This window comes from Musca autumnalis, unplaced genomic scaffold, assembly GCF_047663935.1.
Source record: "Musca autumnalis isolate F117 unplaced genomic scaffold, ASM4766393v1 scaffold_1, whole genome shotgun sequence".
NCBI lineage: Eukaryota > Metazoa > Arthropoda > Insecta > Diptera > Muscidae > Musca > Musca autumnalis.
The window spans coordinates 332,427,101-332,446,381 of NW_027411644.1; the positions used below are offsets into that span (position 1 = coordinate 332,427,101).

At 36.7% G+C, this 19,281-nt stretch overlaps 3 protein-coding genes across 5 annotated transcripts; 1 reads left to right on the top strand and 2 right to left on the bottom strand.

Moving 5' to 3' along the window:
* Window positions 1-617: 617 nt before the first annotated feature.
* On the top strand, window positions 618-15,026 carry LOC141390213 (spindle assembly abnormal protein 6 homolog). 3 transcript variants are annotated; one of them, XM_073962989.1, is made up of 5 exons: window positions 618-910; window positions 1,043-1,327; window positions 2,498-2,796; window positions 2,898-3,439; window positions 14,895-15,026. In XM_073962989.1, exons 1-5 carry the CDS (start codon window positions 722-724, stop codon window positions 14,954-14,956), a joined length of 1,377 nt encoding a protein of 458 aa, XP_073819090.1. In that variant the 5' UTR covers window positions 618-721; the 3' UTR covers window positions 14,957-15,026. The 3 variants fall into 3 exon arrangements, with proteins under 3 accessions (XP_073819090.1, XP_073819089.1, XP_073819088.1); XM_073962988.1 differs by having other exon boundaries at window positions 623-910; window positions 971-1,327; window positions 2,501-2,796; XM_073962987.1 differs by having other exon boundaries at window positions 630-910; window positions 971-1,327.
* LOC141390212 (uncharacterized) lies at window positions 11,001-14,611 on the bottom strand. Its single transcript, XM_073962985.1, has 2 exons — window positions 11,353-14,611; window positions 11,001-11,233 (listed from the first exon to the last, which is right to left on the bottom strand). Exon 1 carries the CDS (start codon window positions 14,362-14,364, stop codon window positions 11,377-11,379), a length of 2,988 nt encoding a protein of 995 aa, XP_073819086.1. The 5' UTR covers window positions 14,365-14,611; the 3' UTR covers window positions 11,001-11,233; window positions 11,353-11,376.
* On the bottom strand, window positions 14,968-18,939 carry LOC141390215 (coiled-coil domain-containing protein 12-like). The gene is made up of 2 exons (XM_073962991.1): window positions 18,715-18,939; window positions 14,968-15,368 (listed from the first exon to the last, which is right to left on the bottom strand). The coding sequence occupies exons 1-2, from the start codon at window positions 18,849-18,851 to the stop codon at window positions 15,029-15,031; spliced, it is 477 nt and encodes a 158-aa protein (XP_073819092.1). The 5' UTR covers window positions 18,852-18,939; the 3' UTR covers window positions 14,968-15,028.
* Window positions 18,940-19,281: the final 342 nt, after the last annotated feature.

Sequence of the window (19,281 nt, forward strand, 5' to 3'; positions counted from 1 at the left end):
CCACCAAATATTTTGTGGTTGCTGGACAGTTTTACATTTATCGATATTTCCGAAATATCGACGTCAAAATTGATCGTGTGTACCCCTCCATTCATTTGGCGGAAATGTCTATTCTTTTGTTGACATTTTGCACAAGTAGTTCACAGAAATATAAATGGGAAAAAACACTTGCTTTTATTGTATAAAAATACAACAAAAAACTGTTTACTTTTCTTTAAAAATTGTTGGCCTGTTCCCGTACTTTATAAAGTGTTAAAAGTCGTAAACGATTTTCATATAAATTTTGTGTACGGGAACGCAAAATGTGCTTGTATGTGAGAATACGGGCTTACTTTCTCGCATCCACAAAACCGAAATACCGCGAAATTTATATTTATTTCAACGAATTTTAGGTTAGTGGTTTTTAATCCGATAATATCGATAGACAAAACTATCTGTCGATATTGATTTTTTAAAAAATAATCGATATTATCGATAGTGGCATCGATTTTTGCCAGCTCTAATTTAATATGAGTTTTCATTTGACGTATACGCAAAGGAATTGACAGTTGAAATCGAGTTGATTTCGTAAATGTAAACCAAGCATAATATCGGTAATTGCGCCATGTTCTTTCATAAATCGAAAGTGGACTTTTCGATTACAACTTTGGTTTGCTAATACAAGTAGTCGACTAGTCGATAGTTGTTGATTAATTAGTAGTTGTTTGGTTAAATTTTAAAAATGTTCCAAAACTCATATTTACCGCGGAAGATTGCGGAAGACTTCGATTGTTTCGTTAACGTTAATAATAGCAAAAACATTGAATGTGTAATACCAACGGAAGAGGTAATGGTCACATTCCGTGGCGATTCCCAACAAAAAAGGCTTTGCTATGTTTTTGCGGAAAAGATTGATTTCAAGGAATTGATTGTAAGAAGAAACAAGTCATACATTTAAAATGATACTAATATTTGTACTGATTTCATATAGCAATTGCGATTGACGGAAAAAGGCGACCAGCGGAAAATGTACATTAGCACAGTTGATAGTAATTCTTTCCAGGAATTGAAACAGGACCAATCCTTGCATGTCAGTTTTACGGGTTTTGTGGAGAACGTTGTGCATTTGCTGAAGGAGTGCCATGCAGGGAAATTGGAATTGAACTTACTTGGGCCACAGAAGGAGAAACGAATAATAAATATCAGCGATGATACCATGGACGACTTTCAAATTCAATTTGTGGAAAAGAGATCATTTAAAAATTTAGTTCATCTGAGCTTGCCGTGTCGCAGAGCACCACTTAATGTTGTCTTATTTTACATGAACAATATTTTGGAAGCAATACAGGTAATAAATTGCACAGTACAATGCAACACAAGTCACACATTGCAAAAAAATGGAATACTCTCCCAGGTAAGGTAGATCTTTCTACCTGATTACAAAAATATAAAGATCGTTAGGGGTAGTCTATACTTCCAGAAATATGAACCTTTGAAGTTCCGTTCGAATATTCCGTTGTGTGAAGGGGTGCTGCTCGGATAAAATTACAATTTATGAAGGAATTTCGGCTTAAGACGGGCTTACACGCGCACGCCCGATTCTTCTGAAATTTTTTACCACAGGTAGGTCTCGTTGCCCTGATGTAGTCCATACTTCCCGAGATATAGGCCTTTAAAGTTCCAAAAATATGCAGCTGAAGGCCGTCTAATTTGAGAAAAATTAATAATATAAAATAAAGTTTTGTTTCCATTCCCTAGATTTCACTTGTCCATAGGTGAAAGTCTTAAATCCACGGCCGAAGGCCGTCTATTTAGAAAAAATTAATTTAAAAGAAAATTTTGAGAAACATTTATAATTTAAAATAAATTTTTGTTCCCGTACCCTAGATTTGCCCCTGTCCATAGGAAAAGAAAATTTGGAAATTTAATGGCCTATATCTCGGGAAGTATGGACTACATCTAGACGATATATATATTTTTGTGTTCAGGGCAACGAGACCTACCTGTGGTAAAAATTTCAAAAAAAAAAAAAAAAACGGGTGTGCGATCGTATTCCCTTCTTGTTCCGGAATTTCTAAATCCCGAAGGCCAGCCGTAAATAATTTACAGTTTCAAACAAAAATCAGCGGGAGAGTATTCAATTTGTTCCCATACATTTCTAATTTTATGTCATTTTTCAACTTGGATGTTCTGCTAAAGAGTATATAATGACTGTGGATAATATAGAAAAATGGTATCTTTTTTACATTTATCGACTAAGAGATAGTTGTGCATCTAGCTATCACCGGAAAGTTTGGGCTTCTCGAGATATGGGAGGTGTCTGGTCTTTGATATTTGACCATTAACATGGTGGCCAATGGTCAAATAGAGTTATTGGAAAAGACGATAAGCTGTACAAAATGTATGATTTTTTAAATGTTGATAGTAATGACAAATATCGCTGACTCTATTTGGTATATTCATATAAAGTAACCTGCAAACCAAAGAATAAATTTGTCTCATTTGGTTTTATTTCCAGAAGAAGTTGTTACTTCAGGAGCAAGGCAACCAGCAACTGCAAAACGAACTACTCACTAGAAATCAAAAAATTGAAATAATGGAAGAGGAATGTAAAAAGCTCAGAGAAAATATTTTTGAAACTGCCCGGAATACAAATCAGAAGCACGCCGAGGAAATTCATCAATTACAGGAAAAACTAAGGACATGTAGCGAACTGCGACAGCAAGATAACGAAAAAAGTCGTAACGCATTGTTATCCCTTCAAAAACAAATGGACAAAATTGTTCTGGAAAAACAATCTATACAAAATGAAAGGCTGTAAGTCAACTAATCATTGCACATAACGAAAAATTTATTGCAAGTCCTATTTTTTATATACGTACATACATACATATGTATATTTAACATTTGGTTAATAGGCAGGACCAAAAACGCACCGACATGTTGAACGACGATTTAAACGAAATGAGGGCGAAATATACAAACATTAAGGAGCTAAATGAAAAACTACAACAGGAAACATCGTCACTAAAGAATAGTGAGCGTAAGCATGAAATGCATTTACAAGATTACAAAAAAGAAATCAACGACCTGAAGGAATCTCTAAAAAAATATGAGAAAAGCAAGGCTGAATTGATGGCTGAACTGGAGGCTGAAAAGAAAATAAGCCATACAAAAAGACAAGCCTTGGAAATAGCCACGGAGGAAATTTCTAAAGCCAATCAAATTATTTTGAAGCAAAGTCAAGAATTAAATAAGCTGAAGAAAGCAATAAACTGGCGTACCGAAGTTGCTTTACAACAAGAACAAGCTATAACGGCGAAAAATGTCCAAATTAAAGAGAAAGACGATCAAATAGCATTCCTTAAACAAACGGTAGATGTTTTGAGGACAGAAATACCCAAAGAGCTGGACTCGATGAGGAAATATGCGACAGCGTTGGATGCAAAGTACTCTAAACGTATGTACAAAATAAAAGTTCTTTAGAAAAGAGGGATAAATACACATGTATTGATCTGTTGTGGAAGCCACGTATTTAGTCGACTCAACAAAATGCTGGACATATTTTCTGAGTATAATAACTACATACTTTTTTCTATACGCGGCATCGACACGAGACATTCGTGTCTCCCACGGGATAGATCGTCATTGTATCTTAAGAACAAATTCGAGTAAAAAAGTTTTTTTTATTTTATTTTGTTAATGGGGGACTTTCAGAAAACCGAAAAAAAAACGATTGGTCTATTTTAAAGTATAAGTAGTATAGATACGGTGACCAATATTTTTGGATGAAAAAAGAGTACATGTACACGTTGATGAAAAGTTACTGATCAAAAAGAGGACGGGAATTTTATGATATTTTAACAAAAAATTCTACTAACTTTAAGGGGTTATAGCCAATTGCAAATTTAAAAAATAGAAATATTTTATTTGATGTTTTTAGAGTAGAGGTAGAATAGAATATGTTGTCCGAGCCGATCGGACAAAAATTGCCTGAGATATGAGGTTATTTGTATTATACTTGTTCTGTATTATACATAGGAATGTTTACCTGATGGGAAATTCAATTCCTTCATATATTTTAAGTATTTTTATGGGTCTGGCATTGTAATGGCATTGAAAGTCGAATGAATTTCGTTACCCTCTAAAAGGGTCCAATACCAGCTTAATTCACTACTTACCTATGAATGAAAAAAAAACTTCAAACGCATTTTTGAAAGCTCGAAAACGGATGATCCGATCATCATAAGATTTTTTAGGATTATTATAAATACAAAATTTTGTCCTTAAGCGAGAACTTTTTTAAATTTTTTGACAGATTTGTAGCGAAAAACTATCCAAAATCGAAATTTTGACTTTGACAGTTCACCTAAAAAATGGTGAATATTTTTTAATTCCGTTTTTCTTAAGGACAAGATTATTTGGTTTTTAATGAACCCACAAAAATATTTTCTGATAGGTTTATTCGTTTTTAAGCTACAGTGGGCACCGCAAACTGCTTCAGTAAAAACAGTGTTTCGTAGGCGGGCATTTGTCAGAAAACACTTCAATATTTTTCCAACGAAACAATTCGAAATTAGTTCAAGGTGTGACCTTTCAGATAAAAATAATCTCCTAACAAAAGTTTGGTAGAATTTATTAAAAAAGTCATAAAAAATTGCATTCACATGTATTCTGAAACAATTCAAAAATAGAGGACATAGAGTACGTCCACTTAAAATAGAGGACAAATAGAGTACGTTAAAAAACTAAAGTACGCACGCCTAAAATAGAGTACTGTACTCTATAATAGAGTACGGTTGGTCACCGTAAGTATAGAATATGTTGTATAACAATCCATCGGACCAAAATTGACTGAGATATGAGTATTGGAAGGGAAAAATTCATTGTGATTTGTATGTAGCATAGAAACTTAAAACGCGTTTTTCTTGAAATGATTTTTTGGAAACGGTACAACTTTTGCTCAAAAACTAATGAACCGATTGTCATATAATTTTGTGAACTCATCAAGGACATCATAAACTTGTCCTTCATCGATCGATTTTATTTAAAAATTTTTTTTTGTCCGTTTAATGACCAGACAATGTCAGGTGTTGAAGCCAAAAATTGAAATTTTAATTTTTTGGGTCCACCATTTCCATAAATCGTAAAAAGACGAAGCCATGATACAATAAGAAGGTAGCAGCAACTGCCGTTTTTGGTAACATAAAGGCTTTACCTAATTAGTTGCGTGTTTCAAATTGTATTTCAAATTGACAACAAAAACAAATACATGTATTTTTTTTTTGTTTTTTTTTTTTTTTTTTTTTTTTGAACGCACACGCAACCTGTAGTTAATTAGGTAAAGCCATAAGATGTCAAAATTTGACATAAATTCAATGCAATTGACACATTAAGGCCCCCACTCATTAGTCAGTCTGACTGCCAGCATTTATGGTAATATGTGTAAATTTTTGAAATTTTGAGAATGTATGTGTGAGTTTTCCAAAACTGATGAAAAATGAACCCCCATCAGTCTGGGTGAATTGTGTTTATTTTCAAATTGTCAATAAATAATTTTGAAAAACAGAAAATAATGTTGGTGTTGGAACACAAAAAACGTAGAATTCATTCATTTTTGGAGGAGAAATTATAGATTTTTAGGCTTGACTGATTCGTGATTCGTGGTTCGTGCTATACACTTGTCAGTCACACATACAGAAAGTCCCAATTTACATTAGGTGAGTTTACTTGCGGCAATTGTCAGTTTGTGGGTCAGAGAGGGTGTTGAGAGGCAAAGGGTTACCATATACCTCACCTCTCTCTCCATCAAACTGACAATTGCCGCAAGTAAACTCGCCTAAAGGCCCCCACTCATTTATCAGTCTGTGCCGTCAGTCCGATGAACCCTTTCGGTATGTGTGACTGACAAGTGTGTGGCACAATCCATCAGTCAAGTCTAAAAATCTTGTGTTTCTCCTCCAAAAATTAATTAATTCAACGTTTTTTGTGTTCCTACACCAACATTATTTTCTGTTTTTCAAAATTGTTTATTGGCAATTTGAAAATAAACACAATTCACCCAGACTGATGGGGGTTCATTTCGAAATCAAAACTATTTTGATTTTCATCAGTCTTCAAAAACTCACATATACATTCTCAAAATTTCAAAAATTTACACATACTACCATAAATGCTGGCAGTCAGACTGACTAATGAGTGGGGGCCTTAATGTAAATTGGGACAAAGGGTTGGTTCATCGGACTGACGGCACAGACTGATAAATGAGTGGAGGCCTTTATGTTACCATCAGCTGGGCTCATAATGCTGCCTTCTTATTGTATCATGGACGAAGCAAATATTTGTGGCAACACTGACATTGTCAAAAAAGAAACATGTCATTTGACTGCGTTTATGTAAAATTTGGTTATTTAAAATAAATTTATTATATTAAATATGTAACAACCGCCTAAATAGCCAAATAAAACACTAACAATTAATTCAAGATTGTTTACTCCAATTCAGTTAACTATTTTAATAAAAACATAAAACAATGCGATTGCATCAGAAAAACTAAAACTAACATTTTTTTATATATTTTATAAGCGATGCCAGATCAACTGGTTATATTTGTGTGCTGCCACTCTGATAGTTATTCAGCGGGTTGCCACATCCCTCCTCTATTTTTTTTAAGCTTCATCGTTACTTTCGGCCTGGATCCTCCCGTATCTAAGTTAGGCGATTTTGATGATAGTTCCGGTGATGATTCTTTGGTGGGAAGACAATCGTTGGCGGCACCCGGATCATGATGGAGTTCAAGATGTTCTGGATCTGCAACCGAAGTCCCAGTGGGTCTTGCTAAAGATGGTAGCGATGAATCAGTTGGAATTTTCTTGACATGAGTAATGTTTCTGCGATACACTCTGCCTTCTCCTGATATCACGACATCATTGCCCTTTCGCTCCGTTACTTCGTATTCAGTTTGCCCAAAGGTAGTGGATAATTTATTAGAGGGGAGAGTATTTCGCAGCAGTACTTTATCACCAACTCTGATGTTGCAATCGACCGCATTTCTGTCAGAATCGGCTCTCTGTTTCCCTTTATCCTTATTTGCAATGTCATTGTCTCTGGCTTCAGAGTCGATAACATTCTCTTCAACGTCATTCAGCGATGGAATCTTATCTCTAATGACCCGATTAAAAATAAGTTCCGATGGAGCTTTCCCTGTTGTGCCATGGGGAGTGACATTATACATGAGGATAAATTTACGAATTTCCTTTTCATAGTCCAAACCCTGCGAATGAGCAATCTGAAGACGTTTTACAAGAGAGCGGTTCAAGTTTTCGACCTCTCCATTAGCTTGGGGCCAATAAGGCGGTGATGTCATCAAGTTGATATTATTAGTGCCGCAAAAAGTCTTGAATTCTTCGCTCACAAATTGGCGACCGTTATCTGCAGTTATTGATTTGGGATATCCATGTCGGGCAAATATTTCCTCGAGAAAATCAATAATTTCTGTTGACGTTATCTTCTTCATAAATTTTAGCTCGTGATATCGTGAATAGTAGTCAATAACTACAAATACAAAATCGTGATTTGGCAACGGGCCCAATAAATCCATTGCTACACAAGCCCAGGGACTGTCTGGCATGGTCCGTCTATTCATAGGAGCAGGTGGTATTGGCCGAGATACCAACATACATTCACGACAGCTTTTCACGTATTTCTCTATATCTCTATCGACCAAAGGCCACCAAATCTTCGATCGAATTCTGCGCTTCATCACGGTTTCGCCTGGATGGCCTTCGTGGCCTAGATCTAGCACTCGCTGTCTAAGGCTTGCAGGAATCACAAGTCGCGTACCTCTTAGCAGCAAATTTCCTAAAATACTGAGCTCAAATCGAAATGGATAATACCTGTTCTTAGTAGCTGTACTCCAATCTTCGCTATTTACGCATTCCACTGCCTGCATAAGCTCATCATCTTTGCTATTATTTTGTACAATTTCCAAAACGGTTAAAGCCTGTGGTACTGAATTTTCTATGATAGAACAAATGCTGAATTCGCATGGCTTATCAAAAGTAACAGCTGTATCCAGATTACAGAGTCTGGATAATGAGTCTGCTATGTTATGTTTTCCCGCTTTGTAAATAATTTTGAAGTTAAAAGACTGCAGGCGCAAAACCCAACGCTCGATACGAGCCGGCGGCTTCGATGTTGGTTTAAAAATTGCCTCGAGAGGCTTGTGGTCCGTCTCCAGCTCAAATTGAATCCCTGCTAAGTAATAGTAAAATCGCTCGACAGCCCACACCAGAGCCAGGCTCTCTTTCTCAGTTTGCGAATATCTGCGCTCAATTTCAGACAGCGCCTTACTTGCAAAAGAGACAACATACGGAGTGTCTCCAGTGAATTGAATTAGAACCGCTCCCAAAGCCACAGGGCTGGCATCAGCAATTAATCTCGTGCGTCGGTTCGGTGAAAAATAAGTAAGTGTTGGAAGCGCAATCAATTTTTCCTTGAGTTTTAGAAATGCATCATTTTGTCTAGTGGTCCAAATAAACTTCTCGTTGGCTTTCGTGGCTGCTCTTAAAGGTTCAACCAAATCGCTTAAATCTGGTATAAATTTACCTAAATAGGTAACCAGACCAAGAAAACTACGAGTCTCCTCACGTGAGTTCGGTGCTCGAAAATTTAGCACACTATCGATTTTATTAGGGTCAGCGCTTATGCCATTTGTTGATAGGATATGGCCCAGAAATTTTAAATTTTGTACCTTCCATAAGCATTTGTCTTTATTGATGGCTACATTGAAGCTTTTAAAGGTGTTAAGAACTTCTTGCAAATATTTATCATGTTCCTCTTCAGTTGCGCCGAAGACTATTATATCATCCAAATAGTTTAGCGCATTCTTACACGGGGCCAAAATACTTTCCATAGCTTTCTGGAATATTTCGGGAGCTGAGTTCACACCAAATAACAGTCTTTTGTATCTAAATAAACCTTTCGAAGTTATAAATGTTGTTATATAGCGGCTTTCCTCTTCTAACTCCAATTGATGATAGGCATTTTTAAGGTCAAGCCTCGAAAAGAATTGCGCACCTTGTAGTCTCGTCATAAAACTATCGAAAGTTGGCAATGGATAATTTTCTCTCAAAATTGCTGTATTTGCACGTCTCATATCAATGCACAGCCGAATGTCGCCGTTTTCCTTGAAGACAACTACCACAGGAGATATCCAAGCGCTAGGACCAATAACCGGTTCAATAATATCCAGAGCTAACGCCTCATTAATTTTCGCCTCGACCCTATCCTCAACCGCAACAGGCACCCGGCGTAATGGTTGTTGGATAGGTCTCACGGTGGTGTCAATAGACAAGTTTACTTTTATTCCAGCAATTTTATTGAAAGGTTCCAATTTCTCAACATGATTAATGCCGATACCCAGCTTCAACACGCCCAGTTTTATGGCAGTATCTTTACCAAGCAACGATCGCTCGCCATGCTCAATGACATAAAAAGTTGACATCAAATTCGAGCTACACTTAATCCCAATAACAGCTTCGAAAACCACTTTTATCTTTAGTGCCGCATTGCCAGCATATGCTCTAAATTGGTGATCTGACTCAAACCGAATATTCCACATGACTGCATTTTCATCCTTCAACAAATTCCAATCATCCTCACAAAGCAGATTGTGTTTTGATCCTGAATCAATCAACATACTTATTTGCTTGCCACCTATAAAACACTGAATTATCTCAGCCCCAGATTCTCCTTCATTAAATATCTTAAAACAGCAGTCATCATTTGATTTGGAATAATTAGCATTCACGTCTTCCGATTGGCCATCAATATATCGTATTTTGTTAAACCCAAAATCTCGGCGCTTTGTATTTCTATTATCAAATGTTGAAAACTTTCGTTTGTTTGAGGTAGTACGACATTTACGGGCAAAATGGCCTAACATGGCACATTTGTTGCATTTCATTTTCCTGGCTGGACAGTTCATACTGTTTCCGTCATGGCTGCTCTGTCCACATCTAAAACATTCACGGTTATCAGAAATTTTATTGATTTCCGCGCTCGTGCTTGGGGCATTCATTGATTGTGTTTGAGCATTAATTTGTTCATGGATTTGGCAAATTTCAATTATTTCTTTCAAGGTGTGCTCTTTTTCTAAAATCTTCTTTTTCAAATCCGCAGGTGCCCAGGCGTCAATCAACTTATCTTTGATACTAATTTCCAAAATTTCATCCTTTGTTGTTCCAAACACGCACTTCGAAGCCTGTTGTCGTGTTCTTAACAAGAATTTATTAAAGCTTTCATTAGATTCTGCTTTCAATGATCGAAATAAATGTCTTTCAAATGTGGAATTCCTCTCCGGTGAAAAATAATCAGTCAATTTGTCAACTAATATTTTGTAAGCATCTTCTTTTTCTGCACAAGTCAAGGCACCTGGTATGTTATACACAACTTCCTGCAATTGAGTTCCACCGTAATGCAAAAGTTTATTCTTTTTCTTGACCACATCTGTTATTTCCTCTGCATCAAGGTAAAAAGTAAATGACCTGAGCCATTTTTCCCACTCAGTACGAATAAGCGACTTGTCAATCGCTTCGCACAGAAATGGCCTTATTCCATTTGTCTCATTCATGTTTGAAAACAATGTTATTGTTTCCTAAAACAAACAAATAAACTGTTTTTATAAAACATTCACTGTCTTTGCGACATTATATTCAACAACTCACGATTGATCGTATCGTACATTTGCCCAACTGGCCCAGATCTTATTCCAACTTGGAACACAGAATTTTCTCGCACCGCTTGTGCTTATTCTTATTTTAGTTCTTTAAACTAAAACACAGAATTTGTTTGCCTAACTGACAATCTGAAATTTTAAATAAAATCATTCACATCAATTCGGATTTCATTTCCAAAGAATTTCATTCATTCGCATACGCGAGTTGTTTGTTTCCTTTTTTCCATATTTACCTCGTCGCCACTGTAACAACCGCCTAAATAGCCAAATAAAACACTAACAATTAATTCAAGATTGTTTACTCCAATTCAGTTAACTATTTTAATAAAAACATAAAACAATGCGATTGCATCAGAAAAACTAAAACTAACATTTTTTTATATATTTTATAAGCGATGCCAGATCAACTGGTTATATTTGTGTGCTGCCACTCTGATAGTTATTCAGCGGGTTGCCACAAAATACATACCATACATACATACAGTTGTAACGTAGGAACAATTCATTAGTGTACATCTGAAATATGTATGTTACAAAGTCTAAAAGTTGCATTGTGTTGGTACGTTTCAGAAATCAGCCATACTTATTTCGGTTTATCTTTTCCGTTAAGGCCATCTTAGGGATCTATTACTTACTTACTTACTTACTTAGCTGGCCTTTTACAGAACATTTGTTCCATAAGCCGAACTAAGAAAAAATCTCCAATCCTCTCTGTTTGCTGCTGTATTTTCCCAATCTGGGATATGTAACTTTCTGATATCTCGTTTCACTTGTTCGCTCCAACGAAGCTTTGGCCTTCCAGATCTGCGAGAACCTCCATGCGGCCCGTATTTATACGCCTTTTTTGCGGGTTCATCATCACTCATTCTTATAACATGGCCTAGCCATCGCAGTCGTTGTATCTCGATTCGTTCAACTACATTGATGTCATTGTATAGTTGATACAGCTCGTTGTTCATACGACGCCGATATTCGCCGTCAACACAGATTGGCCCGTAGATCTTTCGAAGAATTTTTCTCTCGAACACACCAAGCACTGCCTTATCTGCTTGAGCAAGTACCCATGCTTCGGAACCATACATTAGCACGGGTAGTATCAGTGTTTTGTAAAGTGTTACTTTTGTTTGACGAGAGGTGGCTTTATTCCTAAACTGCTTACTCAGCCCAAAGTAGCATCTGTTAGCCAACACTATTCTTCTTCGTATTTCACAACTGATGTTATTTGTTGTGTTTATGGCGGTGCCGAGGTAGACGAAGTCCTTTACTACCTCAAAATTGTAGGTACCAACATTCACAGATGGTGCGGGGTTTGTGGACATATTACGCGTTGATACCATCAACTTGGTTTTTTCGCCGTTTACTGCCAGACCAACTTTAGCAGATTCTCTTTCGACTTTTGCAAAGGTGTCAGTTACTTCCTTTTCCGATCGACCCATGATGTCAATGTCGTCGGCATAAGCCAGTAACATATGGCTGTTCGTGTATATCGTTCCATTTCTTTTGACCTTCGCGTCTCGTATGACCTTTTCCAGCAGGATGTTGAATAGATCACACGACAGGCCGTCTCCTTGTCTGAAACCTCTTTTGGTAATAAACTCTTCGGAGAGGTTCTTTCCTATTTTAACTGAGGATCTCGTCTCAGTTAATGTCATTCTACAAAGCCGAATGAGCTTTGCAGGAATACCAAAATCAGACATGGCTTGGAACACCTTTGAACGTATAGGGCTGTCGAATGCTGCTTTATAATCGACGAAAAGATGGAAGGTGTCGATCTGCATTTCTTGGGTCTTTTCCAGGATTTGTCTCAAAGTAAATATCTGGTCAATGGTGGATTTGCCAGGTCTAAAGCCGCACTGGTAGGGTCCAATAATTTCATTGACCATAGGCTTTAGTCTCTCACACAATATGCCAGATATTATCTTATATGCAATAGGGAGCAGACTTATGCCCCTGTAATTGGAGCACACAGTCTTATCACCCTTCTTGTGGACTGGACATAGGATGCTCACGTTCCAATCGTCGGGTACGCGTTCTTCCTGCCAGATGGTGCTAACTAGCTGATGCATACACCTTATCAGCGTGTCGCCTCCGGTTTTGAACAGCTCGGCTGGTAGGCCATCTGCTCCTGCCGCCTTATTATTCTTCAGCCGGTTTATTGCTGTCCTTACCTCATCTTGGCTGGGCGGTATACATTCAATACCATCTTCTGGGATTGGATCTGTGGTATCTTCGCCGTCTTCAGTGCTATCGGATACCAACAGTTTGGAAAAATGTTCTTTCCATATCCTGAGCACACTATCTGTATCAGTTACCAAATTTCCTTGTTGGTCTCTACAGGAGGACATGCCTGTACCAAAGCCATCAGTTTGATGCTTCACTCTTTGGTAGAATTTTCGAACTTCGTTCTGTCTCCTGTACATCTCTATTTGTTCACACTCCCTCTTCTCCATCTCTCTCTTTTTCCTGCGGAAAAGACGTTTCTCCTCTTTCCTTTTCTCCCGATACCTCTCTCGTGCGCTACGCGTTGCTACTGATTGTAAAGTAGCCCTATATGCCGCATTTTTTTCTTCGGTAGCAGCACGGCACTCCTGGTCATACCATGGATTCTTTGGTGGAGGTCTCTGGTATCCAAGTACTGATTTTGCGGCTGTTTGCATGGAGTGGGCAATGTTTTGCCATTGTGCTGATATGTTATCGGGACGAGAAGCGCTTTCATTAAGCATGTGGGTCAGTTGAGTGGAATATGCTGTGGCTATCTGTTGTGTTTGCAGCTTAGCGATGTCCAACTTTCGTGTTGTGTCCGTCCGTGCTTTATTTGCAACGTTTAGACGGGTACGTACCTTTGCTGCAACGAGGTAATGGTCCGAATCTATGTTTGCTCCTCGGAACGATCGTACATCCAACACGCTCGATGAATGTCTTCCATCTATCACAACATGATCAATTTGATTTATTGTTCTTTGGTCTGGAGACAGCCAAGTGCCCTTATGAATATCGAGATGCTTAAATCTGGTACTGCTAACTACCATGTTTTTTGCCGCTGCGAAGTCTATCAGCCTCATTCCATTGTCTGATGTTTCACTATGTAGACTGAATTTCCCGACTGTTTGTCCAAAGATATTCTCCTTTCCAATCTTGGCATTAAAATCGCCTAGAACAATTTTAATGTCATGGGCAGGACAACGGTCATATGTTTCTTCTAAGCACTCGTAGAATATATCTTTGGTCTGTTCGTCCTTATCTTCGGTTGGAGCATGAGCGCAGATTAAGCTGATGTTGAAGAATTTTGCTTTTAATCGAATTGTAGCAAGTCTTTCATTCACTGGAGTGAAGCTGGATACCAGATGTTTTAGTCTCCGACTAACTACAAATCCGCAACCAAACTCATGCTTTGTGTCATGGCAGCTATAATACAGTGCGTCACCTTTAGGTGTTGTTGTGACATCTTTGCCAGTCCATCGTATTTCCTGTATGGCAGTAATGTCGGCCTTGTACTTTTCAAGTACATCTGCCAGCGCGTAAACTGCACCTTCTCTATAAAGAGTGCGAACATTCCAGGTGCAGATTCGCAGATCATGGTCCTTAAAACGTTTGCGGGGTTCGTCAACTTTAGAGGGGTTTGTTTTTCTTTTCTTTCGTTTTTTCATAGTAGACTGTTTTTTCTAGGGGAGGGTTACTAACCCGACGCCCAAACCCAAGTTTTTAACGTTCTTATGGGTGAACGCGCGGCACATGTTAGCTCACTACCTTTAACGGATGTTAAAGGCAGTTCCCCAGGTGACACCACGGGGAGGTCAGTGTCCACTTGAGATGAAAGAGGGACCAAGATAAATCCTGGGCTTTGCCATGTTAAAACCGGTCAGGACCGTTCCTTGGTATCTTCCATCCCCTACGTCACCCTCTTAGGGATCTATTACGGATAGCAACCCAACTCCAACAAATCTAATTATAGAAATTTCCATTTCCGGATTAAAATTCATATTTTTTACAAATAAATGAATAGCTGAAGGTTCAAAACACTGTAAAATTCAGACAAAAATTTCTGCCGTTGCACTTATTTTACTAGTAAGATTTTCTGTTCTGGCAACGTAATTACAGTTGAGTTACTATCCATTATCGGTCCCTTAAAGTCAATGTTAGAGGTCATCGATATGAATATTTTTTGTTTTTTTTTCAGAAATCGCTTCCATGCAATCTAAAATAAAACCACTTGGTGCGGAACAGAAAAATATTGGATAAATTTGAAATAATTTCAATTGCTAATACATATTTATTATTTATAGTTTTTAATAAATTTAAAATAAAAATATTTTACACCTTTGTATTTCCTATGTGAGATGTGGCGACATTTACAGCTTGAAAAATGTCTTGACCGTCTTGGTTACTTTTCAGTCGTTCTCTTATTAACTCCGCTATTGCCTTCTGAGTCCTCCGATCCAGACGTTCCAATTTCTTCGCAACGTCCCGTTTTAAATCCCAATCTGGTTTACGTGGAGCCAAATTGTCTATATCTATATCCTCTACAACAGCAGCATTCTGAAGCAAACTCAATTGCTCTTCGACGGCGTTTTCTATATCTCCCGATGGTTTTTGTGGAATAATCTCACCTACTGTATTTTCATTTTGTGGTTTGTAACTTCTAAACACCGGTCTGAAAAAATATAGTAATAGTTTGTTAGAACATTGGTAGCGTTTTTAAATATTACAATTTTATGTTTAAAAAAAATCTGGATATTCCATCGTTGATGTTTTAATTTTTTTAAACAACTAATGCACAAACCAAATATGTTTGTTGTGATGCTTTCTTTGAATATCAACTGCTCATAATAGTGGAGAGGGTTTGTCTTTTTTGCAAACACGGGTTGTTCGGGTTACATAGGGATACCTAAAAAACCTTCTCAATTAGATTTTTTTGGTCGCTCTTATAATTCCAGCGGGCGATATGCTATTGAAAGATAATTTGGGGAAGCATATCCACAAAAAAAAGGAACTGAAGGTCTGTGGCGAGGTCGGCAACTATAGTCTTTGCTGCCGCCTTACTCCTTGGCTAACAATCCCAAAATTTATCCAGTAATAATAAATTAAAACAACAGCGATGGGAATAATGTCTGCATGTTTAAAAAATGGTTATATATGGTATGGTACTATACCAATTTTTATTACATATATTATACCTGAACACAGATTTCTTTTGCAAGAAATAGCAGTCCAAAAACAGTTCTTATAAAATTGTTGGTCACACACTTTACTTAGGCTGATTTCCTTAACGTCAGTTGCTTTGTTAATGTCTTCTGCATTCTATTCCATATCGCAGTGATACAAAATTAATGCGCTCCATACGTCACTGATGTACATTTACACACAAAATAAGAATCAGGTAGAAAACCCATGCATTAGGTAGACTTTACAATAGTGTGCATTTTATACTACTTTAACAATGCACGAGCAATAATTGAAACAAATCAGTTTTATGAAGTTTCGGAAGTCAGCCTTACATATTCAATATGCTTTATTTTAATAGTTGTGACCACCTTGGCATAAAATAAAATTAGTGGCTGGGCTCAGAAAATTATAAAATATTGTCCACAGGTAGGTCTTGGAATGCTGATTACGCCAATATATCATGTGGGGAAGTCCGTTTCTCCCTAGATATAGTCTTGGAAAGTTCGGAAAAACTCTATGATTTTTATCAAAAATTACGATCGTGTTTAGCCCTTGTCCTGAACACAAAATATATATAGCATTTCTGAGAAGTCCATACTTCCCGAGATATAGGCCAATAAAGTTCTTTTAAATTATAATTTTCTTTTGCAATGGACTTAGAGGTAGTTTACACTATCTATCAATGTCATATGACACGAAAAAAACCATTCCATATCTACCCACGGAGGCAATGTGGAGACGTAGATTTTTACATTTTTGCTGGTGTGGACCCACAGAGTAAATGGCGTAAGGAAAATCTCCAATATTGCACATATTAGCGAATATATAACGATGGAAAATTTCATGTCATATGACATTTACATATAGTGTAAACTACCCCTTAAGACTTTCTCCTATGGAACGGTAACAAAAGTTTATTTTAAATTATTAATTTTTCTCTAATTATTATTTATTATTTTTGGAACTTTAAGGGCCAATATCTCGGGAAGTATGGACTTCCCAGAGATGGTATATATACAGTTAGTCAACTTAATTATTGCAAAACCAAAATGATTACAAAATTTTAAATAAAACATCATTTTATTGGTATAAACAAATATCATTATTAATATTTTTGTTAACAATACAATTCTTACACATGTTTATTAATATAATAAAATAAAAAGTACCTAAATTTCACTAAACATTTTCTTAAAATTAACAAAAATGAGTACAACTCATTATTTACACTGTGTCAACTAAAGAATTGCAAAATTCACAACTTTTCAGTCTTTCACGGTATTTTTCGAAAAGTTGGTTCTAATATTTCGTATGCACACACATTTGGCATCAAAAACAGCTTATAAACGTATCTGAATTTAATAAATAAGTTTCGGAATGTCATATTCCAATGGTTTTTTTAGACATTCTTGTTTATTGCATTTTATTTAGTCCCCCAGGTTAGTGGGCGACCTATTCCCGAATTTTTCCTTCAGGTGTACCTATGAATTTTAGATGGGGTTAATATCTAGACACTGGAACGGGATGGAAATGACTTTGGTACAGTTGTATAACAACCAAGTCCTACATAAATTAGATTTATGCTTAGGGTCGTTGTCTTGGTAGTACTTATATCACAATTTGTTTGAATTTTCAGGGCCAACAGGCCCAAATTTCTCGACGCTTTAGGTAAATTCTTTTCTTAAAACCTCTAAATTAACCTCCTATGCCATTGTTTCTTCCAAAATCAGGATTTTGCCAACGTCACTGCTTGGTATACAACCCCATACCATAACTGACAGTTTTCCGAACTTTACGGTATGTATTAAATTTTCGTTTTCCAGGGCTTTCAAGGGTTTTCCCAATACTTTTAGGTCCATTGTGATAGTACAACATAAATTTAGTCTCATCAGAAAATATAACGACATCCCAATACTAAAGATGACGTGAAAAGTTGTCTATAACAAGTCTGAATAGTTTCTATATATTGTGATGGGAGGACAATGGTTTCTACCTAGTCACTCGTCATGAGTGCTTGTTATTATGTACCACTTTTCTGACTTTTCCATGTGACACAATTACTCCAAAATCATTTTTAATTAGAAAAAAGCTATTTTCGGGTGCTGCTTTGGGTTATTTCGTTAATTTCTTTAATCATTCTACAGTCAATTCGTGTGGTTACTATTTTGGACCTGTCATGTAACGCACTCAGTTTGAGCCTGGCTTCTTTCTCGGTGCGGTATATGATGTTGTATACACTTCTCAGCTTACGAGAGGTGATTTTAGGGATTTCTCTTTCGGATTTACCATTATTAGAATTGGAATAGACCAAATGTACCATATTTTCCCAAACCGTTTACCTGATTGTCTGTTTTTCTGTATATACCGTCTATGCTACACACACAAAAATTAATTTATGATCAGAAATTATGGATCTACATGTTCACATACCATAAAAGTCTTAAAAATCCTTAAATGCAAAAAATCGCGGGGGAAACCCCACGATTTTATTGCACATTAATTCATTTTGCAATTATTTAGTTGACACCACAAAAACCGGGTACCTATCCTTTTTGCCCGTTGTTTTTGTTATTTCTAACCGATTTCTGCATTTATTGGCTTGATGTTGTCATTAACAGGTAAATCAACTGATATTTACAAAAAGCCCAACATTATTGATAGAATTTCTTGTAGTAATTCCTAATTAAACATCTAAATTTTTAAAAGTTTATCGTTTGCAATAATATAGTTGACTAACTGTATTTGTTTTCAGGACGAGCCCTACCTGTGGTAAAACTTTCAAAGAAAAAAATCGGGTGTGCGCGTGTATTCCCGTCTTATGCCAAATTACATACCGTGCCAAATTTTCTCCACATTCTTCACTGTTTTTCTGCTCCGACGATCTCTTAACTCTCTCCCTCAACTGTTTTAGTTTTTCCTTCCGTTTCAACGACTCCTCTGTTAATTTGCCAAAACTTTCGATGTCACTCATATTGTGTTTTTGTCTTCAAAATATTAAATTATTTATCTGTCGACAAACAGAATTAAACAACAATCAAAACAAAATGAGAAATGACTTAAAGGAAGAAAAAGAGAACAGGGTTGTAGAAACCGAATTTTTCAGAAAAACAGCTGACACAGTTTAAAGGCATGTTTACATCCATTCTCCGAAATCCACTCGTGTTTATATTTATTTTTAGTTGATTTCAAACATGGCACAATATTCAAGGTAGATACATCAGCGCATCGTAAATTCTGTTCCAGAACTGCAAAAATCTACTAATTTTTACTATTTTTTTTCCGATAACATAAAGGGAAAAATGTTGTAGTAAAAAATAGTAGCTTCTTGCAGGTTCTGGAACAGAGCATTTATGTTATGACCATATTACACCGTATGCTTTTTCACATGTATGTATGTTGTA